The sequence below is a fragment of the Amblyomma maculatum genome, chromosome 3 (assembly GCF_055883805.1).
Source record: "Amblyomma maculatum isolate TAMU_Amacu chromosome 3, ASM5588380v1, whole genome shotgun sequence".
Classification (NCBI taxonomy): domain Eukaryota; kingdom Metazoa; phylum Arthropoda; class Arachnida; order Ixodida; family Ixodidae; genus Amblyomma; species Amblyomma maculatum.
This window is the reverse complement of record NC_139346.1, coordinates 162048462-162075456: the sequence shown is the minus strand read 5'-3', so window position 1 is coordinate 162075456 and position 26995 is coordinate 162048462. Positions and strand designations below refer to the sequence as shown.

The window sequence follows — 26995 nt, the reverse complement described above, 5'->3', positions numbered from 1 at the left end:
CTGCTGCGAAGAGAAAGAGGAGAAAGCACTTTCGGACAGGGCAACAACTTGAATAGGGGTGGTAATGCTCTCCATGGTACCGAGAGCCGTGCCTTTCGTAAGGCGCTGTGGAGTGCCACAAAAGTTGGTGACTAGGACGTGTACGCAGCCAGTATCCAGCTGCGCGATACCTCGAGCAACACCAAGACCCCGTTCAAGAAGCAGCTGAGCACTTCCTTCCAGCAGAACTTCGCCAGAAGCAACGTGGTCGGACGTGACAGGGAGAAATACGCTAGACTGGGGCGGTACGGTTACGTGCTCCGCCAAAACGCGTGCCGTGCAAACTTGGGGCTTTGTTTGCGCCGAGGTATATCGAGGTTGACGAAGCGTGAGGCGGCGGTCGGTAAAGTCGATTACAGCGCTGCAATCACTCAAAAAATCCATGCCGAGAATAATGTCTCTGGAACATTTCGATAGTACGACAAAGGTAACCGGGCACCTGAGACCGTTAATCTCAATACGAGCAGTGCATCTGCCGATTGGTCTCACGAGGTGGCCTCCAGCGGTTCTGATATCGGGGCCATCCCACTGCGTCGTTACCTTGCGAAGTCGGCGGCATAGCTCCCCACTCATAACAGAATAGTCTGCACCGGTGTCAACGAGTGCCGTCACGTCGTATCCGTCGACCACAACATCGAGGTTATTGTACACTGTGGCGCGACGGTCGTCGGAAGCTCCGTCGGGGAGTTCGTCGTAAAGTTCGTCAGAAAGCTCGTCAGAAAGCTCGTCGGAAAGCTCGGCGGGAAGTTCGGCGAGAAGTTCGGCGTGAAGTTCGTCGGGAAGGTCGTCGGGTTGATCGTCGGTTCGCGTGGGGGAGCGGGGCGAAAAACGTGGAGGCTCTTTAACAGGAACGGGTTCGGCAACGTCACCTCCAGACGTCGCCGGGCTTAGTTTTCCCGATGAGGGGACAGGCTTTGCCGTCGATTACTGCGAAGGGGAGATTCGTATCGGCGGGACGGTGTCGAGCGAAGGTCGCGACGTGAAGACCGGTCGGGTGGTGGTGAACGGCGCAGATAATCCGCGATGTCACGGGGTTGCTCGCCGAACTCCGGACGGGGAGCATTCCGCTGGAAACCGCGAAGACCAAGCTCGCGGTAAGGGCAGCGACGGTAGACGTGGCCTGCTTCTCCGCAGTGGAAGCATAGTGGGCGTTGGTCGGTTGTCCTCCACGCGTCAGCCTTGCTCATCCATTGCTGCTGCGGACGAAGATCGTACACAGGGATACGGGGTTGTGCAGGCAAGTACTGACGGCGAGCAGGCGGCGGTGGTGGCTGCTGCGGCGGCGGACGACTAGCAACGGACGCGTACGTCTCAATGGGCTGCGTAGGTGAAGAAGCAACGGAGCACTGTGGATAAAGGGCACGTTGTACTTCTTCGCGGACAGTATCCGTGAGGGCGCAGGATGCCGTACCATCAGCAGGTGGAAGCAGCTGCCGTATTTCCTCGCGTACAACTTCGCGGATGATCTCGCGTAGGTTTGCGGTGTCGAGGGAACCAACAGGGAAGCGAGCAGCTGAAGGGTTCGAAACGCTGGGACCTCCAGCAAGGCGACGATAATGGTCCGCTCGCGTAACCAAGGCTCGCTCAATGTTCGTCGCCTCATTTACAAATTGTGCCACTGTAGTCGGCGGATCACGAATAAGCCCGCCGAAAATGTCACTCTTGACGCCCCGCATGAGTGCACGCACCTTTTTTTCCTCGGTGGCACGGGGGTCGGCACGGGAGCTAAGTCGTAGGACGTCTTGAACAAAACTGGTTACAGTTTCGTCGGGTCGTTGTACTCTTGTTTGCAGAAGGTCTTCTGCTCGCTGTCGCCGATACTGATTGGCGAACGTCCGTCGCAGCTCTTCCTTACAGGTGTCCCAGGATGTAAGGGAGGCCTCGTGGTTTTCGAACCAGTGCCGAGCCGTACTGTCCAGGCAGAAATACAAATTATGAAGACAGTTTTCGGCATTCCAACCATTGTGGCGGGCCACACGTTCGTACTGCTCCAGCCAATCCTCCACATCTTCGGAGACATCGCCATGGAACGTGGCAGCCGCTCGAGGAGCCATCGGTAGGTACACCACGGACGGTGCGAGAAACGAGTCCGTCTGTTGACATTGGGTCGTGGTACTCCGGGCCATTGTAAGTTGTGGAGAGCCGGAGTTCGGCAACAGACCAAATTCAGGAGCAAGCCCTTGAAGTCGCCGGCTGGCACGTATCTCGGCCTCCTCGTCGAAGGGGCGGCGGCTGAGACTTGGGGGCGAACTCAGATTAGCGGGTTTTGAGGGGCTGTGCTGCATTTACCCCGCACCTCCACCAGAATGTCACGGGTTCTATCGCTACCCGGACGGCAGTCCAGAAGGACAGAGTCAAAGGACGGGGTTGAGGCACAGGAGGCAGAGAGCAGGCGCTTGACCAGGCAAAAGCAGCGGCGTCCCAGAACCACGCGCACTCCGCAGAACTTCGTCTTCTTCTCCCTCCAGAACTGACACGGTTAGCGCGGGTTACAATATGAGCAGAAGCCCATACTATTTTCCGGTGAGCGGGGTCTCCGGTATAGGTGCAGTTTTGAAGTAGTCGGTAGGCAAGTATGGAGACCAGCTTGGTCGACGTTCCAGCAGCCCCCTCGCGAGTCGAAGATAATTATTTTGGAAATCAGTGTAAGTAGCTGCTAGCGCAATGGCGACCTCCTCCGCGTGAGTTACTAAAAACATGACACCTGAAGACCACAATGGCCGGCGCTTGGCGGGGGCGGAAGCCCTTGGCCGTCATTATGGGTAGAAACTCGACATTTATTACGTGGACGCCTCCGGCCCCTACCATGGGGGATGGTACACAGCCGCAGTGGTCCACCAGTCCAAACCTGTTAACGGGCTTAAGGCACCCGTGTGCTGTGCGATGTCAGTGCACGTTAAAGAACCCCAGGTGATCGAAATTTCCGGAGTCCTCCACTACAGCATCTCTCATAGCCTGAGTCGCTTTGGGACGTTAAACCCCACAAACCAAACCAAACCAAGCATTTTGCGCTCGCGACAAACTTTGGCGCGTCGTTCGGCTACTCTGCTGGTGACGCTGAACGTTTCGACGAGTAGTTCCTAAGAGGTACGAATGTTTTGCTTGAAAAAGATCACAAGTCTCTACATACGTTGCTTGTCCTTTGAGTACCATGCCGCCTCGTATTCAAAAGTTCAGAATATGTCTGATCAGGAATTGGTTCACATGAACGCAGTTCCCGGACAAAAGCATTGCGACTGCAGACACATCATCAAAAGTGCGACCGAACGCGGCTAACCATGCCTATAGGTATGTACCTTGACAGAGTACCTGCTTTCTTCGACCGGGTCCTTCAGGGCCTACTTGCTACAAAAAGCATGCTTAATGTCATACGAGCCGAACAACATTATGATTACTAGCGCCTCTCATTGCTGGAAGCCTGCCACCACGGCTGGCCAAGAAAAGAAATGCTAGCAGAAGTTTGAAACAGTTTTATCCCTTGCGTGCTAATATTTAGGTTTCCAATGAACTGCTTCCAATAGAAGCCCGCGTCCAAATTTCGCAAAAGCTGCAGAAAAAAAAAATAATCGAACGACAACACGAAGGACACCAAGGTATCGTTCACTGCAGAGCGAAAGCAAAAGAATCAGTTTAGTGACTTGGGCTCAACAAAGGCAGAATCTGTAACGGATAGCCACGAGTGTGCGGCCGAATGTGTGCAGTTTACGGTACCAATGACAGAAACGAATGAGCTACCATGGAAAAAAGTGAGCGTTGACATGCTCGAGATAAAATGGGCCGTGTACCTTGTTGTCGTAGGTTATCATTCGAGACATACAGGGTTGGCCCTTCTGAAGGGAGACACGTCATCAGAAGCGGTCATAAGCAATTTGATGAACATCTTTACCAGGCATGTCTATCCGAACACCGTGGTATCGGATAACGGGCTTGTCTGGTTTGCATTCAAGAATTTTTCAAGTGTGTACGGGTTCAAGCACGTCACAACTAGCCCTCGCTTCCCACAAGCCGATGGCGAATCTAACACATGGTAAAAACCACAAAACGGCTTTTGAAGAAAAGTGACGTTCCATACATTTTCTTGCTGAACTACCGGAACTTCATCAGGTCCTTAAGGTTACAGTCCAGCACAACTTCTGATGAGTCGCCGATGCGCTCAACAATACCTTGTGTTCACCATCAGCTAAAACCCTGTGTCGTATGTTCCTCCTGGAAGAAAATGGATGAGGAGTACAGGAAATGGCAGAAAAGGTACTTTGATCATTTCTGCGCGGCCAGATCTTTGCAGGGAACCAGGTGTGACTGAAAGGCAAGGCTGCTTTTGGAACTATCTTGCTCTGTGGACACCTGAACCGCTTCGTAAGGGAAGGGAGGAAGGTTGGAGTGAAAGCAGAAAGAGAGAAAGGGCTGCTATTGTGGAATGAATGAATGCAAACTTTTATTTTCCTCCGAAAAGGGGCCCTCCGTTTCCCGCCCCCGGCACGCAGGCCGGGGGGGGAGGGGGGGTCGGGAGGAGCCCCGCAGACTACTGACTAGTGAAAGTACAGGAGTTCTTCACAGCCTCAGCCGCCAGACGGATGGCCTGCTGCTGAACGGTGGGGTCTCCGCTCCGCAGCCAAACCTCCCAGGCTTCTCTACTATTAATGTTCATGCTGGAACCTGGGGAGTCAGCGCATTCCCAGAAAAAGTGGAGACGTCAAGAATGTGACGTCACGTTACCGGAAGTAGAACCGAAAAAGGGCATGGGAAGGGATTGAAAGTAGCAAAGACTTAAATGGGTAAACAAGAAATGAATGTGCCGTAGCGGATGTGACGTCACGCAACCGGAAGTAGAGCCGAAAGGGCATAGGAAGGGATTTGCGCGCAAATTAAGCAACTATATTCTGATTCCATGGCACGCGTTCGGGGTGCGGCCACTCCTCAGATAGATGACGGGTCGCAGAAACACAAAGTAAATAATCTTTATCCGTGCATTTTACAGCTTGTAAAAACGCGGTGCTGCCGCACCGCTACAGAGCCAGTAGCAGGCCCGTGCATTTTCTTTTCGTTCTTTCTACAGCCACAACAACAACGTGCACTGACATCGCACAGCACACGGACGCCGCTTTGTTTCACCTCCATCAAAACGCAGCCGCCGGTGATCGCATTCCAATCCGGGTACTCCGGTATAGTAGTCGGGAATTCTTAACCATTGCACCACCACGGCGGGGCATGAAGAGACGCTATGGGAGAAATGACGTCAGCGACGGCGGTCCGCTCTGACTGCTGGATTCCATCGCTGGAGAGCAGGGGGGACGGCACCTCAAATGGGAATTGACGGACACGATCATGCCACACGTTTGTACGGTTTGAAGGCTGCTCCGTCCGGGGGAACGTTCTACCGCCCTCAACAATTGTATTTATCGTCCATACGTTTCTTCACGTATATTCTCTAGTAGGTGAAAGTTTATATTTGAATGTCGACAGACAATAACAAGATGCGGTTAAATTCAGACTGATGGGTGAAAACGTGTGAGAGAGGGCCCAAAACAGCCAGACCTGATTAGGCGAACTTCCGCCAGCAATACGGTATAGTACTGGATAATCCAGATATGACCACTGGCTCGTATGATAAATGGCACTAACCTTCTCCTAATGAAGCTTTTTTGCTTCTGCTGGCGTCGTCGTTGTTGTTGTCTTTGTTGTACTCTAAACTAATGGCACTTACCCACACTGAGGAATCTACCAAGAATTTCGGTGCAGAGAGATTTTTAGATATGTATGTTTATATCATCAAATTGTACTGGCTCGTCTCTGAGTGCAGTACCTTCGCTGCAGCACGCTCACTTACTAGTGGAAATCACATTCCAGAGCTCCGGTGAATGTCAGTGTCAACCTGAGGATCTCTGCACCAATGATTACATGTTATTCAAGGCACGGTGCTGTCTCCGGCGTGGTCTAGTGGCTAGGATACCTGGCTCTCACCCAGGAGGCCCGGATTCGATTCCCGGCGTCGGAACATGTGTGGTCTCATGGTGTAATTGGTCAGCACTCTGGACTCTGAATCCAGCGATCCGAGTTCGAGTCACGGTGAGACCTTTTTTTTTTTTTTTTTTTTTTTTTTTTTTAGCAGTCTTTGTAACAAGCACCTCATGGCGTCTTGCAAGAAACTTATACTTGCAGCTTGCACCAAACTATTAATTACACTAATGATTTCAGCTCGTAGACACATTTTGAATCGTCATTATTGATGACTTTATTTTAGCTGTCATAGATGGCGATATCAATCGCACATCAATTCCTGTAACACGGCAGATAATTGTGTAAGTTAGTAAACGTTCACTGTGAGAAAATTCAAGCGCTATATAGCTCTTCACCGTTTGCCATAATGAACGTCATTTGTAAGCCGCAGCCAAGCTCACGCCATAATTTATGTCGAAGCCTTCGTTTAATATTTCTCGCGAATTTCCTTCATACACGCAAAAAAAAAAAAAAAAGTTCATTCTGAAGGTGATTTCAGTCAGCCTTTTACGTAGATTCCTATGCGAAATGCTCAATCGAAAATTCCTAACCCCAGACACACACATAATCACCCATCCCGTGCATTCGCTAGCAGCCGCTCATATATTTGCGACTGGATCACATCGCATCGCGACGTATCTTTGGCGAGTGCAGTAGAACTCTCCTTGACATTTCCCCTGGTGCAAAAGGTCAGCGACAGACTTCAACTGCCGCAACCTGGAGCCGTTGAAGAAACTCAAGAAAATCACCATCTCACTGGCAAATAAAGTTTTCTCTTTTTTCTCTCTCTCCCTTCTTTAGACGTGGCAGCAATCGCTTATTTTTGTCACGCCTCATTCGCCCTTCTCTTCTGGGTGCTCCAGCGGTTGCAGTTAGTGGCCTGTGTTAGGTTAGTGTTACTGACCTGTGTCCCCAGTCCAGGACATCGAAAGCCTTACAATGGCAACAAGGACTAAATGACATAGAAAGGAAACCGAGCGAAAACAGACGCAGGAGAAGAGCAAATAAGGAACACACCGCTGGACTCACAGCTGATTTATTCCGATGAAACAAAAGCACATTTTAAATGAATTCCCCGCGCACACTGGAAATATACGCCCAGATCTAAAAAGGAGCTTTTGCCGTATGAATCAGACCATTATAAGTTAGTGAAGTGCAGCATCGCAAACTAGTGTTTCTTGAATGCCTTTAAGAAGAGCTGCCCTCATGTGATGCAGCAAAGTCTGGCAGAGCAGGTTGAACGGCTAAGATGTCCTGGGTTTCCACCCTAGGTTTTGCTGGCGGTGGCGGAATCCCTGGGGAAAAAAAAAAAAAAAAGTGAAGTTATCTTCAAAGGCTGTAAGGCCAGTATAAGTAGAAAGAAAAAAGATAGAAGTCGTCCCTTACTCCCACTATACTTCACTTGGGCTTTTCGACTTTTTTTTCGACATACAGCACCATTTTTTGAAGTACAGTTTCTTCGATGGAGGCATTTGCTATTTATGACATACTACAACACCTGTGCGTCATCTTGTTCACGTGACACTGAGGGCGTCATCAATTTCTAGCTGTAACATTCTACGCCATTGCGCGTCATCTTGACCATGTGACTTGATGACGTCAGAAATTTATAGTCACGACATAGAACAGCACATTTCAAGTTATATACTTAGTCGTATAACTTAGTGACGTCATCAACTTGTAGTTATGAGATACTACACTTCTTTTTAAAATCATATTTAATCACACAACGTAATGCAGTCAATTGCTTCTTACGACACACTACAGCACTACGCAAGTCATGTTTGGTCATATGACACTCGCAACTTAATCATGGCGTCGTCATATCCGTTTCTTTGTTTTATCTTTCTATTATATTGTTTCATAACATCTGCTTCTTTACTTATTCTTTCTATTCTTATATGCCTTGCTTTTATAGGCAAACATTAGACAATCATGGTAGGCTCTGGAGTTTCCGGATTAGTGCTTTGTCAATGGTAGTTGTAGATACGCCAGAGAAGCGGTGGGGGCAACCACGGCGGAAATGTATTCCCAGTAATTACCGCACTTGCTACTGGAGACAGATTGGCAATTCTTTGCTATACTGTGCTGTTCCTGCTTCTAACCGAAGCTTACGAAGGAGCCCACGTGTTCCATCAAAAGTGTATTTGTTGTATGCTGCTTTTTCCAAACAAATTTGAATAACGCCGTGCCGCGGTGTCTCAGTGGTTAGGGCGTTCGACTGCTAAACTGTTGAAGGACGTGGTTTCCATACCGGCCACGCTGCCGCTTTTCAATGGATCGGCGAAAAAAAGGCGCCCGTGTACTGTGCGATGTCAATGCACGTTCAGATGGTCGAAATTGTCCGGAGCCCTCCACTCCCTCTTAACCTGAGTCGCTTTGGGACGTCAAACCCTATAACCGACAAGGCAGTGCTCTTTCCTGATGGGGTTGGTACAGGTGGGTCACCGCCGCTTGCGGCGGGGGCTAGCCTGGCGCCGAATTTTTATCTGTTCTAGGCCGTCATCGCACACGCCACCGCTGGTGGTGGACGACGGCTGTTGTTGCGGCGCGCGTCTTTCTTTCCCTCTTCCTTTTCTTTCTTCTCTATATTCTCCTCTATCTGCACGAGGCAGCGGAGGTGGCTCAGCTACAGAGCCAGTAGCAGGCCCGTGCATTTTCTTTTCCTTCTTCCTACAGCCACAACAAACCCTATAAACAAATCAGCCTGAATTTGAATATCATATGGATAACATATCCTGCTGTTAGGTTGGGATAGGCTAGTTTAGGTTAGATTGGTCGCTACTCGGAGGCCCATGTTTTCGTACACGGAACCAACGTTAATAGTTCTCGAAAAATGTTTTCGCTCGTGGATGCTTCGATTCGATAACTAGGATTTCCCACTGTTGTTCTTGATGGCTTGATAAAAATATCCCCGGAGTGCCCAAGCGGAGGCCAAGCGGAGGCTAAGCTAAAGGCACGAGCAAGCCGAAAAACATCTTTTTCCATTTATTTGATCATACCCCTCATCCATAATAACGTATCATTTTATGTCCCGATGTAATAAACACAGCGAAAAAAATATGTCCTCTCCAGGGAGCAAACGTTTTCTGCCGCAGCATTTAGAAAGGATAGATTCCGGTTCGCGGCAAATATAGGTGGCTTGAAAGAGCACTGAATCCGACTTGAAAAGTTGGCTGGGGTTGAGCTCTGGTTAACCCTAGTTGAATTGCGAAAGCAACGCCTCCATGGCTGCGCTTGTGATAGTAGCTTTTGGTTAAGCGTTTGGTTTAGCTCTATTGTATAGTCAAGACAAACTCTTCAGGTAACGACTACCTTTTGTTCCTTATACCAATGTTGACGCTGCGATGATCAGTGAAGTAATGGGACTTGGTTTCCACTCTGCTGACCAAACACTAAAATGGGCAAACAAGAAGTGAATAAAGCAACTAGAAGCAACCAGAAGCAACCAACAGCAGTAGCCATGCTTTCGCATTACTACAATGCAGATTCTGCAGTGCTCTTTATTTTGTTAAAGCCTCTCGTCACGACAACCAGCTCCTTTTCAGTTCGGCTAGGCATTCCGGTAGCCAGAACGTCCAACGCAGTTTCAGCGCGGTTACTACGACCCCCGTTTCGCACAGTTTTACAAAGTGACGGCAGCGCTATCTGTTGGAGCGCGTTCCGTTGAACGCATCAAAGTTCACCCGCGTTTTATTTGGTAGTGGTTAAGGCGTTTATTCCGTCTAAATATGGGGGACACTTAAGCTCCGCCTTTAAGAGTATGACGTGATAGCGTAGGCTACCAGCCCACATATAACGCCCCACTTTAACCAAGCCGTATGAACATGCCTTAGTGGCCTATAGGGGTCACTTGAAAATTACGAGGAACTTTAGCGACTAAAGTAGTGAAAGGCGGAACCCTGAGTGCCGCATTCTAATACGCAACGGACACTAGTTTGTGATAAGTAGGCGTTAGTTGATTAGTAACTAGGTATGTTAAATATTTGCTTACTTAATACGTAATTGATTAGTTAGCAAACGAATTACTTAATTAGCCATCAATTAGTTAGTTTTTAATTGTTTATTATTCATTAATCAGCAATTGATCATTGACTAGTATATGACCATATAAGGCACGCATTCGTGCAAACGGTGGTGGCGCCCTGTAATTGGTCGAGACCTCTATGAAGTCATCCCGCCTCGGCCGATCAGAGCCTTCGCAAAAGCGGGACACATTTTGTCCACGACAGAATGAGTCATTAAAGGCTTTCGCCTTAATACCAAGGTCATGACAGAACAGTCCCATGTTAGACGAGATACCAAAGTTGGCCGCTCCTGCCACAGTTTCGTTGCGTCTGCCATTTGTGGATACGGCATACGAGCATACGCGATGAGCTGAGCTGGCTGGCGTAGTGTTGTTTCGCAACAAAATTCAAAGCCGGACACGACAGCAATAGATAAGTCAGCCATGGTCAATGACACAATACTGTCCTAACAAACTCACTATCTTCTTATTCGCTTTCCTGTCATTTTCTTCGTCTTGCTCACCTCATCGCTGCCTAATACGGCAAAACGTCTCGCCTTTCTTCTTCTCTTCGCCGTAAGCTTGAGCCTCTGCTGGAACGCTGTTCCTTCGGACATTTGCTGCCCATTCTCGCCCATGGAACCTTGTCTCGCATGATTCTTCAAATAAACCGATGTTAGGCTTGATCAAGGACAGAACGAATCTTATATACGCACTTGCCCTATGATTACAATCAGCCCGGCTACTTTCGCTACCACCTCCTACTGATGCCCGCAGCAGTGTCGTCTTTGCGGGTAGTCTTTTCAGTGCAGAGGGCTCAGCTATTTGAAGCAATCACATTCCAGAGCTCCGTTGAATACCAGCCTCTGCCCCAATTAATGAAGAGATGTTATTTATATCGCCGGGAGCATGCGATGCCGGCAGACGCTTTCCTACTCCACTCGATCAGACCTCCGCGGCGGTACGCGCATGCGCAGTGAAGAACCTGGTTACGAGGGACAACGCCGATGGCGACGCCGCAAAACGCAGCAACGGGCGCCAAAGAGCTGCGCACTAAAATAAAATGATTGCTAAGGAAGAGAGAGGGAAACGAAAAGATTATCTTCTTCTGCGTCTTCGTTCCTAAATTATAGACGCGAGGCTTCTGTGCCCACTGTTACACGCGCGATCGCCCCTACCTTGTGATGCCTCATCTTTGAGAGAAGACCCTTCGCTGCAGTACGCTCACCGACTTGAGGAAATCACATTCCAGAGCTTCGTTTAAAGTCAGCATCAATCTCAGGCTTTCTACCCAAATGACGACTTGTTATTCAATGCCCGCTGCCGTCTCCGGCGTGGTCTAGTGGCTAGGATACCTGGCTCTCACCCAGGAGGCCCGGGTTCGATTCCCGGCGTCGGAACGTGTGTGGTCTCATGGTGTAATTGGTCAGCACTCTGGACTCTGAATCCAGCGATCCGAGTTCGAGTCTCGGTGAGACCTTATTTTTCTCTCGTGCGTGCCTGGACACTTTTTTGATGAGGGTGCCTTTTAAATAACATGCACACCATGGCATGTGTTTCCCCAGGAGCATTCTACCACCAGTGCTAATGTTTTCAAAACATTTCCTCACGATCTTCAGTGCTGATGTGGGCTAAATTGCATCCAAGTTCTACCGCCATTTTTAAAGCATGAAATGCTTTCAGCTACCTTCATCGCCACTATGAGTCGAGTATCGATCTGGTGATGTTGATAGAGTCTTGACAATTGAACTTGACACTGTATCTTATTTCTGAGCCAGCGCCTAAATGGCCATGACAAATATCTTTGCGCAAAAAAAGAAAGAAAAGAAATATGACGATCATCCCAAACACTCTACGAAAATAAGCGCTATAGATGCTCGCGAGAAATGCGACAAGAAAATGCATAACTTAAACCGATACGACACCACGCCCAAACAAAGCCTGCGCTGGCAACCACCCATTTATTGATCGGTAAATTGATTACTTCATTTGCATAAGGTCATTTGCATAATTAACTATAGCCTAGTTATTCTGACCGCAAAACAGCGGCCTGTTGGCGGAGCAGCGATCTTCAGCCCCATTAGCAGCGAGGACTAGCTGCGTCACATCAGCAAGAGTCAAGAGAATCCTGGCTAGTTTTGGTCAAAGAAGGAACATAAGAAGCTTCCAGAGCCCCCTAGCCCATCTAGACATTGAGGAACTGCCTGAAGTCGGGTGTGGTAGGTAGAATTTTAAGAGGCTGCAGATTCAGGAGCAGCAACCAGGTGCCCTCTGTAAAGCCAAATTGTCCCCTTCTTTGATAATAGGGCCATTTTTTAAGCTACACCAATCTAGCAAATCTCCAATACCGTCAATAGTTTTTCGCTATATATATATATATATATATATATATATATATATATATATATATATATATATATATATATATATATATATATATATATATATATATATATATATATATTGTCACGCTAATGACGACGATGAGGGATGGTGATGGTGAAGAAGAAGAAGAAGACGAAGCGTTGGTGCCTGGGGCTAGTAGGCTTCACCTTATCCCACTGCCATATCACTGTAAATAAACACCCCTTTGCTATTTCATCGTAACAACTTGGTGGAAGGTGCTCCGTTCGATCCCCAAGTACGGCGCAGCAAGAACCACTGGAGTTTCGACGTAGTCGCCGCCTTGCTGGACTGCCACCGCTTCCAAACATCATGGACCACAGCGATTCTAACCGCGCCGGCCGCGACGCTGCAAGCCAGGCTGGTGACAGGCCTGCCCCCTCCAGCTCTATTCCCTGCCAGCCTTACCGGGAACCACGACCTTTTGCAGGAGAGGAAGGTGAGGACGTTGAGAAGTGGCTACTTCATTATGAACGAGTTAGTCGGTACAACCGGTGGGACCCTATCACCATGCTCACAAATGTCGTCTTCTTTCTAACTCACACGGCGATGACATGGTTCGAGAATAACGAGGACAATTTGACAACTTGGGAACGGTTTGCCACCGAGATCAAACAGCGTTTTGGTGACTCTGTACCGAGCAAAAAACGGGCTGAGCAGACCCTTGCCCAAAGAGCTCAGTTGCCGGATGAAACTTGTACCACTTATACAGAAGAGATCCTCCGATTGTGCAGATGTGTCAATTCCAACATGCCCGAAGAAGATAGAGTCGGCCACATTTTGAAGGGTATCGCGGCTGACGTATACAACTTTTTAATCGCCAAAGACAGCCTTGAAACCGTCTCCGATGTCATTAAACACATCCGCGCTTTTCAAGCTCTGAGAACGCGTCGTATTGTGCCAAAATTTGGGCGGCTGGCCAACGTGCCTACCGTGGCCAGCCTTGATGACCACGCCCAACTAGATCTTCCGTCGACGATCCGGCAAATCGTGCGGGAAGAACTCCTGCGGCTCAACCCACTTCCCCTGCACGAATCTGCTGAGGTCTCTGTCCAGAGGGTATCTAGACGGCCGGCTTCACCACCACAAGCGATTACCGTTCAGCCTTTCCCACAAGCTCCTGAAGTTGCAGCTTCCATTGACTATCCTCCTATGCATTTCGCCAACCGGAATGCGTCGGTGCCTGACGCCCCAAGGTATGACGTCGCCTCAAGTGCCCATAGATCTTCCATTCGATCTACCAGGATTCCTGAGCAGTATGAGCATTCAGACAGACCTACGACGCACCCAGCTGTTCCCTGCTCTTATTCGCAACAGCATTTTCTACCTTCTCCGCCGATATGCTACCGCTGCGGCGTCGAAGGTCACATCGCCAGATACTGCCGCAGTAGGTTCCCACCTCGCTATAACCGTCCGGCGCTTCCAACAGTACCCAACAATCGGCAATACAATCCCGTTTTTCAACAATCAAATACTCAGCGTGGGTATTACCGCAACATCCATAACCAGAATATCCGCGACCACTCCCCTGCATCTGATAGAAGTGTTACTCCACCACCCGCCTTCCGTGCGCGTCGTTCTCCATCACCACGACGGCGCCCCATGTCGCCTCAGCATCATCAGCAGGAAAACTAACCAGCGCGACCAATGGGGGTGAGGCCGCTGGAAATGTGCTGTGTGCCAACATCCCTCCAACTATAATGCTCAAAAACAAAATTCGTGTGTTTATTGATGGTGTGTATACATTAGCTTTGGTGGATACGGGTGCGACTGTGTCTGTGATGAGTAATCAGTTTAGGCGCTTGTTGGGACGCAAAGTGATGTTTGAATATGACCGTGCTTCAACGTTTTGTGGTGTGAGTGGAGAGGCGTTGCGGCCACTGGGTGTATGTAGTGCGCAAGTGTCTGTGGGTGGTGCAATTTTTCAAGCCGAATTCGTAGTCTTACCCCACTCTACGCATGACATCATTTTAGGAATGGACTTCTTGAAGTTTTGTGGCGCTACCGTGGACTGCCGAAGTCAAGAGGTTCATTTTGATGGCTCGCATCTGCCGACACTTTTTGAAAGTGGCCGTGATGAAGAAACAGTTTTTAGTATTACCGAAGACACAGTAGTTCCACCCTTGTCTGCCATGTTCGTCCCCGTGTCCGTTCCACTTCTTGAGAAGGTTTCATTCCAGGCCATGGTGCACCCAGTTCACTCAGCATGCCTGAAGAAAAATGTAATTATCCCTCACTGTATGATATCCGTGCATCATGGTAGTGCCTCGTTATGGACCATCAACCCATCGTCCGAGCCCGCAGTTTTACCAACGGGATTGAAGCTTGCCTCTTGTGGACCCGATGCGCCCCACGTCGTTGCTTTGGTCACAGATGCTACGAGTGCCATCGTACCTTTGCCTGCTGATGAAACTTCAATCTCCCGCATGATCAGCGCCGATCTCAGCTCACTTCAACGCCGTACTCTTGTGGATATTCTTCTACCTTTTTCGCCTATGTTTGACTTTTCTGAAACAGATGGACCAACCTCTCGCCCTGCACATCGGACCCATCATAGCATCGACACTGGTTCGGCTCGTCCCATTCGTCAAAAGCCATATCGCGTGTCCCCATCTGAGCGCAAGGTCATTCATGAACAAGTGGAGGACATGCTACAGAAAAAGGTGATACAGGAGTCATCTAGCCCCTGGGCTGCCCCTGTTATTCTTGTACGCAAGAAAGACGGTTCGTGGCGATTCTGCGTCGATTATCGGCGTTTAAATTCTGTTACGAAAAAGGACGTCTATCCTCTTCCTCGCATAGACGATGCCCTCGACTGCCTCTCTGGTGCGTCCTATTTTTCTTGTCTTGATCTCAGATCTGGCTACTGGCAAATTCCAATGGACCCTGCAGATAAGAAAAAAACAGCCTTCGTAACGCCAGATGGCCTTTATGAGTTTAATGTTATGCCATTCGGGCTGTGTAATGCGCCAGCTACATTCGAACGCTTTATGGACACAGTTTTGCGCGGCTTAAAATGGGACATTTGTCTTTGCTATCTGGACGATGTCGTGATATTTGGGAAATCCTTCCAAGAACACAATGACCGTCTAGTACGTGTCTTGAATTGCCTGCACAACGCCGCCCTAATTCTGAACTCCAAAAAGTGCCGCTTTGGCGAGCGCCAAGCGCTGGTGCTAGGACACCTTGTCAATGGTGATGGTGTAATGCCGGATCCCCAGAAAACTGCCGCTGTTGAGTCTTTTAAACCCCCGCAGACAGTGAAGGAGTTGCGCAGTTTTCTAGGGTTGTGCTCGTATTTTAGACGCTTTATGCATCGCTTTGCTGACGTTGCTTACCCATTGACGTGCCTTCTCCACAAAAACTCTACTTTTAACTGGACACCAGACTGCGACGCGTCATTCCGTCAACTGAAGTTTCTTTTAATATCGAAACCCATCTTACGTCACTTCGATCCTACTGCAATGACAGAAGTACACACGGACGCTAGTGGAATCGGTCTTGGTGCAGTCCTTGTCCAACGGCACAATGAACGAGAGCATGTTATCGCGTACGCAAGTCGTACCCTGAGCAAGCCGGAGCGAAACTACACAGTCACCGAACAGGAATGCCTAGCTGTAGTTTTCGCTGTGCAGCGTTTCCGTTCATATTTGTACGGACGTTCGTTTACTATCGTAACTGACCATCATTCACTCTGTTGGTTGCGGAACCTTCGAGACCCATGTGGTCGCCTCGCACGCTGGGCCCTCCGGTTACAGGAATATGACTTTGCCGTGGTTTACAAAAGCGGGAGGCGTCATGCAGACGCAGATTGTCTTTCTAGGATGCCAATGGCCACGACTGGACCTGAAAGCGACGATTTCGACAATTATATATCGACCCTCGAGCCAGCGTTCCCCGACACGAATGTTTTCAAAACGGAACAGCAAAATGATACCAGTCTGCAGCCTCTCTTTGCCCAAGCCAACGTACCTACAAGCCGTTTTTGTGTGCATGATGGCCTCCTATGGAAAAAGAGTTATTCGCCTGTCGGCCAGCGATACCTACTCGTAGTTCCCAAGACGCTGTGCACGGACGTATTGCGTGTTATGCATGATAATCCAACTTCTGGGCATTTGGGATCGGTTAGAACACTCCACCGTGCTCAAGAAAGATTTTACTGGCCCAGAATGCGCTCGACGGTTGAACAATACGTTGCCAGTTGCAAGCAATGTCAACGCCACAAACGTCCAACTGCAACTCCGTCTGGCTTGCTGCACCCTGTGAAGACCCCGACAGCACCGTTTGATCAAGTAGGCATTGACCTCGTAGGTCCGTTTCCGAAGTCCGTGGATGGAAATCGCTGGATTGTAATCTGCGTGGACTATCTCACACGTTACTGTGAAACCGCCGCTCTTCCATCTGCTACGGCGCATCAGGTGTCGCTTTTCTTGCTGCACTCAGTCATCTTACGACACGGGCCGCCACGAATTGTCATCACTGACCGGGGCCGACAATTCACTGCTGATGTTGTTGAAGAGCTCATGCGTTTATGCGCCGTAACTTTCCGACACTCGACGCCATACCATCCCCAGACAAATGGCTTGACTGAGCGCGTCAACAGAACGCTTATCAACATGCTAGCCATGTATGTGGACGCAGGGCATAAGAACTGGGACACCATACTGCCCTTCATCACGTATGCGTTTAATACCGCCACGCATGAGACGACTGGATACAGTCCATTTTTTCTGCTTTACGCCAGACCGCCACGCTACTCTCTGGATACTATCCTGCCCTTCACAAGCCGTGAAGACCCCTGCCTGGCTGAGACCCTCTGTCTCGCCGAAGAAGCTCGGAGAATCGCCCGATTACGGTCTGGTGCTTCACAAGAACGTTCCAAAGTGCGATACGATTCCAGTCACCGGCGGGTCACGTACTCTGTAGGTGATTTAGTCTGGCTATGGCGTCCAATTCGGCGCCGTGGCCTACATCAAAAACTCTTGGCCCATTATGACGGCCCATATGTGGTTATCAAACGCCTTAGTGATTTAACTTATGGGATAGCCCGCCTGACAGCATCGGGTCGCCGGTCTGCCAAAACCGAACTGTGTCATGTTGCCCGCTTGAAGCCGTGTCAGCCTCGCACGACTCACGAACACGCCCAGAGGGCTTCGTCTGAGTAGGGGGGAAATGTCACGCTAATGACGACGATGAGGGATGGTGATGGTGAAGAAGAAGAAGAAGACGAAGCGTTGGTGCCTGGGGCTAGTAGGCTTCACCTTATCCCACTGCCATATCACTGTAAATAAACACCCCTTTGCTATTTCATCGTAACAATATATATATATACCGGGTGTCCCAGCTAACTTGAGCCAAGGGTACAAAATAATAAATTTGAGGTAGGTCAGTGAAACAAATTGCATACAACTGCCAGCCTCCTTGCGCACTACAGGCAATTTTTTGTTTTGCAATTACTTAATTAGCTAATTATGTTATTTTAATAATTTATTAAATATCGACTTTAGACCAAAAATGTGAATTGGAAAGTTGTAGACCACCTTCAGAAACCCCCATTTCATTAATTGCGACAAAGAAAGTCTCACGTGTATCTTTTTTTCCGGGCTCAGAAGAAAGCCCGCGAAATACAAATAATACCACGTGACTAGTGCATTTGTGCGCCGCGATTGTGGTGCTCTCAGTCGTGGTTTGAGCGAATGAAATTAGCTGCGGCCATGTCTTCTTGGCCCCGTTAAAGCGGCAGGCCGATATGCCTGCGATGGCTTCTTCGCCCGCGTCAGACAGCCGGCCCACGTGACGGTGCAGTAGCAGCGAGAGCGGCGAGCCGACACCACCGAGATTCTAACAAGGCCTCTTTCTCTCCCATCAGCGAACGTCACGACAAACGGATGAGCGATAAGGTATCAGCCACTGAATCTGGGCATAAAGGCTTGGGTAAAGGGGCGAGGTGACATCATGGGACTCGACTAAAATTAGCGCTGCACCTTCATTTGCCGGTTCTTTATCGCCATCCGCCTGTCGTGATGTAGGCTGCTGCGGTGCGCAGGCCTGGCCAAAATCGCGGTGGCGACGGGCGAGCTCGAGCTCGCTCGAACCATCGCCAACATTTCTGCCTGCAGCTGCAACGGGACCATCGGGTCACGGCCGCAGCTGATTTCGTTCGCTCAAACCACGACTGAGAGCACGACAATCGCGGCGCACAAATACGCTAGTCACGTGGTATTATTTGTATTTCGCGGGCTTTCTTCTGAGCTCGGAAAAAAAGATACACGTGAGACTTTCTTTATCTCAAATAATAGAATGGGGGTTTCTGAAGGTGATCTACAACTTTCCAATTCACATTTTTGGTCTAAAGTCGATATTTAATAAATTAGAAAAATAACTTAATTAGCTAATTAAGTAATTCCAAAACAAAAAATTGCCTGTAGTGCGCAAACAGGCTGGCAGTTGTATGCAATTGGTTTCACTGACCTTCCTCAAATATATTATTTTGTAACCCTTGGTTCAAGTTAGCTGGGACATCCGGTATATATATATATATATATATATATATATATATATATATATATATATATATATATATATATATATATATATATATATATATATATATATATATATATATATTATAGAGAGAGCGTGAGAGGTGTACCTCGGCCGGAGCCGCGCCATGGACTCCGAGCAACAGCAACTGAGCATCAGTGCACGTTACGATCGTCGGTTGGCTGCATCTGACGATCCGGAGGACATTGCTTTGCGAGCTCAATGTTTACGATGGAGGAAAGAAGGGGCTAAACTAAAAGAGCGGCGTAAACGTCGGAACAACGTTAGGAGCGTCTTGCGAAACGAAGCCTCGACGATGCTGCAAGGTGTGAGAGACGACCATCAAAGATGGCCGCCGCCGCTTCAGCGTCAACATCGACAGCAGCAAGAATGACCGAAGCGGAACAAGGAAGCAACTTGCAGCGATCGCATGTGTAACCATGCTTCAGCTATCGATTCACACTAGGTTAACCGAAGCTAAACCAAAGAGAATTTTAATCGGCCTCTTATGCGCGTCTACCATTTTATGTTGGAAAATGCATGTTCATGCCACTCTTGTCGAGATCCTTCCTGCCAAATACCTGTTTTAGAGACGTGATTTTAGTAATTACGAAATGAGCACTCACATCAAACTGGCGCTATAAAATAGCTCGGCCTTAATATGTCTTTGATATTCGTCCAAGTATATGTAGGCGGGCGGCCTCTAAGAATAGTTGTAAATAAAGAAGCTATTTCTTTCTGAATTAAGGCGGTGCCTTCTGAGAAACAAGAGGGAGAATGCATGTCCCTTTAAGGCTTATATAGCGACATCATTCAATATGAGGGGGTAGCAACGCAGCTAGCGCAACGCACGTCGGCACAGATCGTATGCCTAAATGGTATGAACACTGCTGTCTCTACGCTGCAGGTAACGCAGACTGTCTGGCCCAGCCAGTAAAAATATCCCGTAAATAGCATTTATCGTTCGGAGGTTTCTGCCTGTTGTTTGGTAGGCAACAACCTGCGCGTGGAGCAGTTTCTCTTTCGAACCTGCTTCTGTCTAACAGCTATAGGGTAACGTGGACACACACACAAAAAAAAAATCAACCAGTTTTTATGCACCTGTCCGACTCCCACCATGCTTTTGTTTCGACTTCATACGAGCCGGTACAAGCGCATGTCCCAATTGAAATTGCAGCCCATCCGTACGCTTCAGCAGCGGCTTTTGACGTCGCCGTTTTGTTTTTCTTTTTTTTTTTTTTTTTGCTTTCCTGGTGTCTGCACGTTGTTGTGTCAGAGGGTGTTACGGAACTGGCTGAGAAACTCTTTTCGGTCGCTACGCTGATGGGAAGCGAGCATTTCTTGTTTACGGGGCCAAGCGAACTGCGCCTTCTGGTTGGCTTTAAGCTCTGAGATACTAAGCTATAACCGTGCCGTCCTGCCGTCACGACCTCTAGTCGTATGTGAGAGCTGTACCTTTGACATATTTTGATGGCATCACCCCTAGCTGATAGTATTCATTATAAAAGCAGGCGTTATAAGTCGTTTGAGCACCTTCCTGGTGGTGTTCTATCCCCAGTACCAAGGAGTACTTACCGATTATCCAGTTGGTGAAAGTTTATTCTAGCCTTCTGCGCGACATTTCAGGCGTGGAATACTTGGGCAATCAGGCTTTTCAATTGTATAAGCCTATTTCTCGACTGTTAATTATTCCCGACCTGACATCGATATCTGAACAGACCAACTCCATTGCATGTTTTACAACCCGTCATGGCGTCACAGGCCGCAACAACCAATGGTGCGAAAGGAGGAGGAGAATGTATTGGGGAAACAATCTTCACAAAATTCGGCCTTACTTAATTTATTTTTCTGTGGTGCCATGCCAGTGCAAAACACTCTTCTACCAAAAAACGTCAACGTAAACGAGGCTTTTATGCAGGCATGGCGTATGCTAGCGCAAGGCGTCATGGCGTCACACAAGCAGGAACGTGCATACTTCTCCTTGAAAAGAGAAAGGTCTTGACGTCAGTTTTCATAAAAGCAACGAAAATATCGTTTCTGGCCCACACTGAGAGTGTCCAGCAAAATGGCCATTACACAACCGTGATGCTTTTCGTCTACGGGCTCTCCTATCTTCTGTCGTCCATGTCCCCGTCGCTGTCAAACGACCATGCGCATGAGCAGTTCCGAGACGCGCTCCCTGTTGAAAGATGTCACAATGCGAACGGTCCTCTCCACTTCCGGTAGCATGTCCGGCGTCCACGCGTGCACCAGCTGGCCCCTGGTGTGCGCGCCTCGAAGCTCGATGGCCACTCGTCGCTCTTCCACCGAGGTGGCCACCGAGTCTGGAGCCAGCAAGGCGGCCACGGCCAATGCGTCACCCACTTCGTAGCCGCCCGAGGAGACCTTGTCGTAGTAGGCCAGTGTGTAGCGCGTGATGGCGCGCACAAAGCGCGACTTGGCAGTGTCCTGGCGTGTCATCATGGAGTACACCTCCTGCGCTTGGAGACACAAAATGAGCCAAGGCATGCAACCGAGATGTTCAAACACATCATTCAACGCGTTAGTACGTCTTTCTAGTGACAAAGAGCCTACACAGGGTGTTTTTTCAGAACGAAACCATTGTCCCAGGTACGCAATTCATTGTTCGCAAACGTGAGTACGACTAAACGAATTTTATTACGTTCAGTAACGACAGATTAACCATTCGTCTCGGCGTTTTGATGCCTTCGGATGAAGGCGGAACGTAAGGAGCCAGTATGCTGCGCGATATCACCGAATCTTGGTTAGTCTCAAACTAATAAGGAGCCCTTCACTGCAGCGTACCTAATAATAAGGCTACGTTTAACCTACACCTAGTGTAGTTTAACCTAGTGTAGCAAAACTGGTTCATAACGGCGGGCGTGGAACGTCCTGCGTTACCACGAGTATCACGTAGAACATGATTTGAAGAGAGAGGAGCTGCAGTGTATGGTAACCCTCGTGAACTACTTATGGCCGAAGCGTGGCCTTGTGGTCCATTACAACAAATATTCATAAGGCGAGGTGCGTGCTGGAATGTTGTGACGTTGCTTGCGCGAGGGTCGCGCTTCTTCAGCTTGACCTAGAAAAGGCGTTTGACTGTGTCCCACATGATGCATTGTTTGCAATATTGGATTATATCAATGTTGGTTCCATTATCAGAGAGGGCGTAGCCCTGGCGTACCGAAACTGCACAACGCGATTGATTGTTAATAAAGTACTAGGGGAACCCATAAATGTGCGGCGTTCGGTACGTCAGGGTTGTCCCCTTAGCTCTCTTCCATTCTGCATTTATATCGAAACTTTATGCCTGTCTATTATGCAAAATCCATCTGTTCAGGGCTTTCAACTGTACATGTCTGAGGTCAAACTTTTGGCGTACGCTGATTATGTAGCAGTGTTTTGTGCGAACAAAGAAAGTATTCGCGCCGCAGTGTAAGTTGTGAAAGATTTTAGTGCGACCACAGGAAGTCCGGTAAACTGGGGAAAGTGTCTTGGCTTCTGGCACGGAGCGTGGACATCAACGCCTGACTTTTTTGCCAACGTTACATGGGTTACAATACCCGTGAAGTATTTGGGCGTACCTCTAGAATTCTATAAAGAGAGCAAGCCATTTTGGCGCGCCCAAGTTCAGGAAATACGGGAGAAGGCTGACAAGTAGAAAGGAGTGCCGCTGTCTATCTTTGCACGAGCCACTATGTGTAATCTATTTTTTGTTGCCAAGGTGTGGTACGTCATGCAAGCACTTCATTGTTCTAGGTTGAGTGTTCAAAAGCTACACCGAATCTTTGCTGTGTTTGTATGGGCATCAAGCTGGGAAAGATGTAGTCGGGATAACCTGTTCCGGCCAATTAAAGACGGAGGTCTCGGGCTTGCTCACTTATTCGTGCGCCAGCTTGTAAACAGATTTATTTTCTTTCGCGACGTTACCGACCCCTTTTTGCGCACTGTGTGCCAAGTGAGGCTCGCGCGGGCGTTGCCCAATTTCGTTGTTGCCACGGAAAGCATGCCAGGGCGTCTTTCTAGTTTTTTCAAAGAGGTTGTCAGCAGTGTTCGAATTCTGTCAGCTCGCTTCTCGACAGAATACTTAAGTTCAGGGAAAAAGAACCTTTATAAAGCTGTTGGTTCCATTATCAGAGAGGGCGTAGCCCTCTTTGATAATGGAACCAACATTGATGTAATCCAATATTGCAAACAATGCATCATGTGGGACACAGTCAAACGCCTTTTCTAGGTCAAGCTGAAGAAGCGCGACCCTCGCGCAAGCAACGTCACAACATTCCAGCACGCACCTGTGTACAGAGCCTTGTATAGCGGCCGTCTAGGTCAAGACGTACTGAAGCGTGCCAAAATAATGCCAGTTTCTCCTGGGGTAAAGACGTTTTTCTTTAAGTTACATACAGGAACATTATCGGTACAAACGTTTTTTGAAAGCAAGGGCTTTTATCTGCCATGGGGTTCACTTTGCTTAATATGTAAACAGCCAGAGACAATAGACCATGTATTTCTGCACTGTTGGGAGGGCGTCTATTTTTGGGATGTGCTGCAACGAACTTTTAAGAAAGAATTGCCATTAGACTCACACGGGATTAGATTCCTGCCAACTGAAAATAATGATGGGATTCCACTTGATACGGTTATGCTAATAGGCCTGCACAGTCTATGGCGGTCCAGAATGGCGGGTTTTCACTGTGACCCTGACGCCTGCCCTGCAAGGCTCTACTTTCGCGAGAGTATACACGCATTGGTTGAAATGCACAAATTGAAGACCACTGTGCCAGACTGGATTTCAAGAGTCGAACCACTATGCGAGCTGAAGGAATTTTAACTTGACAAAGGCAACTCGTATGAGCCTGCCGGCTTCTGTAATTACAGTGTCTTGCTTGTGGTAACCGCTCTGCTGTGAGCATTCTGTTTGTAGCACGTTTTTGTTGGTTTTGTTTTGTGTTGGTGATGACCGGCAATAAAGAAAAAAAAAGCGTGGCCATGTGGTAGAGCATCCGCCTCGTGTTCGGGAGGTAACAGGTTCGATCCCTGGTGCCGCCGGGTACCCACCGGTTTTTCAATGGGTACAAGCTTTCCCCTGGCCTGGTGCTCTGCACTTTGGGGTGAAATGTTTGGGAAAGGGTCATAGGTCCCAAATAGTTGCTCCGATGTGGCAGTGATCCGTTCCGCCATCGGACAACAGTAAGTCCGCCTCACGCGGCAAAAGCCCATTATGTGGTCCTTTTTATTTTCTTGAACCAACATTTTTGGTTCATGGCCCCTTTTCCCAAGTATTTCACCCCAGAAGAGCTGAGCACCAGGCCGGAGGAAATCTCATCAGGTTTGCGGTACTCGTGAGGCTAATCAGCAAACAAACAATTTCCAAGCGTACCTACTAGGGCCATTTTCTAACCTAGTTACACCAGTGTAGCAAAACTCCAGCGATATTTTTCTACACTGCTACACTGCTACAACCTTAAGAATAGGTTACACCAAGCATAAACGCCTAATAAAGCAGTGGTTGAGCGGCCGCCGCAGGAGTAGACGCTCTACAGGTAGAACACCGGACACAATATACGGTGGTTGTGGGCTCGGATTCCACCGAGAGAATGTGGTTGTTTTTTTTTTTCAACTTTATAATCGTTTATCTCCATAATTACATTATTATTTCGCATTGATCAATACAACAACTATGATTTCTTTGGTGTCACTATTTCAGTTGTATCTGGCTCCCTTTGTATATAAGTGATCCCAAGCCTTTAAAATTTGCAACTTCTTTTCTTCAATCTGGCTGAGCGCTACATAAAACCTAGCTGTTATTCGGCGAGGCAGTGCCTGAGCGACTGTCACGCTGGGGAGGCTCACCCACGGTATAGGCGACTTGACCACCGCCTCCCAAGGAACAATGGTGATTGGGCACTGCGCCCTCGTGAGCACAACGCTGGCAGCTTCCGGATCCGTCCTGAAGTTGTACTCTGAGCCAGGAAGGACGTTTCCACGACCTGTAAAGTCACTTATCTATGAGAAATTATTTTTCACATTTTATCTTGTGTATTTTGCAGCAATGGCCCAGAAATGTTTGCTGGGCTTAACGTTGTCTGCCTTGACGTTTAATACGTCTTCATTAAAAGCTGTAACTGAAAAACCTATTTTGTTTTCAATAGTATGAGGGAAATAATGCCTGCCGGAAACTGATAGGCTGCTACTTCGGAGAACCGCTTCATGTGTCACGGCAAATGTGGCACAAAACGACGCTATATTTTGGACGTAGCCCATAAGGTGACGCGAAGTGTTGTGCTGAAATTATAGTGCCTCATGGAGCGTTTCTGCAGTCTACATAAGCTTATTAACCGAGCCATTTGCGGCATCACGACCATTATGCGTCCACGGCGCATTGTAGCTATAATGAGTAGTGACTAATAGTTACTGAGAAACAACCAACATGTTGTGTACTTGGCCTCTCTTGCTTACAGCGCATTAATTTCGAATTTTACCGATTACATTTGGAGTCATGGCTAACCTTCCATACAGATTTGTGCCCTGGTACACATCGGGGCCTACATCGTTATCATCAGGGTGCAAAGGAACAGTCAAAGCCATGCAGGAACGGGTAAACGCCGACCAGTGGTTATTTTTTGGAGAATAACCACATTTCCACTATACTATTAGATACTAAAGTTATCATTCGTTACTCCCTAAGCTACACTTGCAAAAAGACTACCTGCGAAGTTAGTATCGGCACAAACTAACATTTAGAGCAAAGTCTGGCTGCTTTTTCTTCAGTTCTAGCTAATTTTTCTAACCGTTTGTTTATAACTGACTGCACTCAAAAAAAAAAAAGAACAAGTCACTAAAAGAAAGACAATATCTTCGCTTTTTTCATGGTGAACCCAAACCGCTCATTCGGAGCAAGTTTTCATGCTTCGCGAAACCGAAAAGCGTGTTTCAATAGGCGATCTGGACTGGCCGTAATTGCACCCGCCACCGCTTCGGTGGTGGACGACGGCTGTTGTTGCGGCGCGCGTCTTTCTTTCCCTTTTCTGTTCTTTCTTCTCTATTTTTTCTTCTGTCTGCACGAGGCAGCGGAGGTGGCTCAGCTACAGAGCCAGTAGCAGGCCCGTGCATTTTCTTTTCCTTCTTCCTACAGCCACAACAACAACAACAGTTATAATTGGACCGTGACGGTGCGTTCCCTAGACATCTTGCTCCTTCGCGGGCTCGAAGAGCGCTCCGGATCGCCGTTCGTAATTCGCCATTAAAACTATCTTCAAAGTGCAATCTTAAGCTGTCACTTCTAAGCCTAAGTAGCGCAGTTAGACCTACCGTAGTCTTCTTTGGTCTAAAGTATATGCCATAGTAGTAGTTTACGGTATGTGCAGCTTAACGTGCTCGTGTACCGCCAGCGTACCTTCTATGTTGCCGCCGAGTATAAATATCTCCTTGAGATTCGTCCCGAAGCGCGGGTCCAGCGTCATTGCCAGCGCCGCGTTGGTCAACGGGCCCAGCAAGAGCAGCGTGATCTCGCCCGGATGTCGGCGCGCCATTTCGATGAGCCTCTCGGCGGCGTGCATGGGACGGCCCTCCGCGGTGCCGTCGTCGTCATTTTCGTCGGCTGTGTCATTACAGATGCGGAACTGATCTGAGACGTCTCCCAGGCCGTCACTGCCGTGGTACTCAGCAGCGAGGTCGAGGGGTTCGCTCAGCGGCCTCTCGCAACCTCGGAACACCGGAATCTGCAACATTTCCAAATGTAGTAGAACCTTGTTTATTCTGAATTCCCATTTGTACAACTAACGCCTTGAAGAAGGTGCAATTGTAGATATGCCATGTGTATTTAGGTTTTTTATAAAGGCAATAAATGTTAAAAACCAAGGTGGATGACTGTTATTTGCTTTAATCATGACAGGCGTTCTTTTACCACACTGTTTGACACATTATAAATGCCTTAGCTGCTTATGCGACATGAAACCCGTAATAAGAAACTTTAGCACAAAGCTTCCGCCTGTCAACAACAGGTGTATT

General features: G+C 48.4%; 1 protein-coding gene and 4 non-coding genes across 6 annotated transcripts in view; 4 read left to right on the top strand and 1 right to left on the bottom strand.

Moving 5' to 3' along the window:
- The first annotated feature begins 5962 nt into the window (after window positions 1-5962).
- Window positions 5963-6034, top strand: TRNAE-CUC (transfer RNA glutamic acid (anticodon CUC)). Its single transcript has one exon. It is a non-coding gene; the product is annotated as a tRNA-Glu (tRNA).
- Window positions 6035-6041: 7 nt separating this feature from the next.
- TRNAQ-CUG (transfer RNA glutamine (anticodon CUG)) lies at window positions 6042-6114 on the top strand. Its single transcript has one exon. It is a non-coding gene; the product is annotated as a tRNA-Gln (tRNA).
- A 5256-nt stretch (window positions 6115-11370) lies between these two features.
- Window positions 11371-11442, top strand: TRNAE-CUC (transfer RNA glutamic acid (anticodon CUC)). Its single transcript has one exon. It is a non-coding gene; the product is annotated as a tRNA-Glu (tRNA).
- A 7-nt stretch (window positions 11443-11449) lies between these two features.
- On the top strand, window positions 11450-11522 carry TRNAQ-CUG (transfer RNA glutamine (anticodon CUG)). The gene has a single exon. It is a non-coding gene; the product is annotated as a tRNA-Gln (tRNA).
- Window positions 11523-20788: 9266 nt separating this feature from the next.
- The window catches only part of LOC146196677 (nucleoside hydrolase-like), a 37494-nt gene continuing 31287 nt past the window's right edge, over window positions 20789-26995 (bottom strand). Inside the window, exons 3-5 of one of the 2 annotated variants that reach the window (XM_084598459.1) lie at window positions 26382-26706; window positions 24839-24975; window positions 20789-21463 (exon numbers count right to left, since the gene is read on the bottom strand). In XM_084598459.1, the coding sequence (XP_084454585.1) occupies window positions 21128-21463; window positions 24839-24975; window positions 26382-26706 (798 nt within the window). In that variant the 3' untranslated portion in view covers window positions 20789-21127. The remainder of the gene's footprint in view (window positions 21464-24838; window positions 24976-26381; window positions 26707-26995) is intronic. The other variant, XM_084598457.1, reaches the window with a different exon arrangement.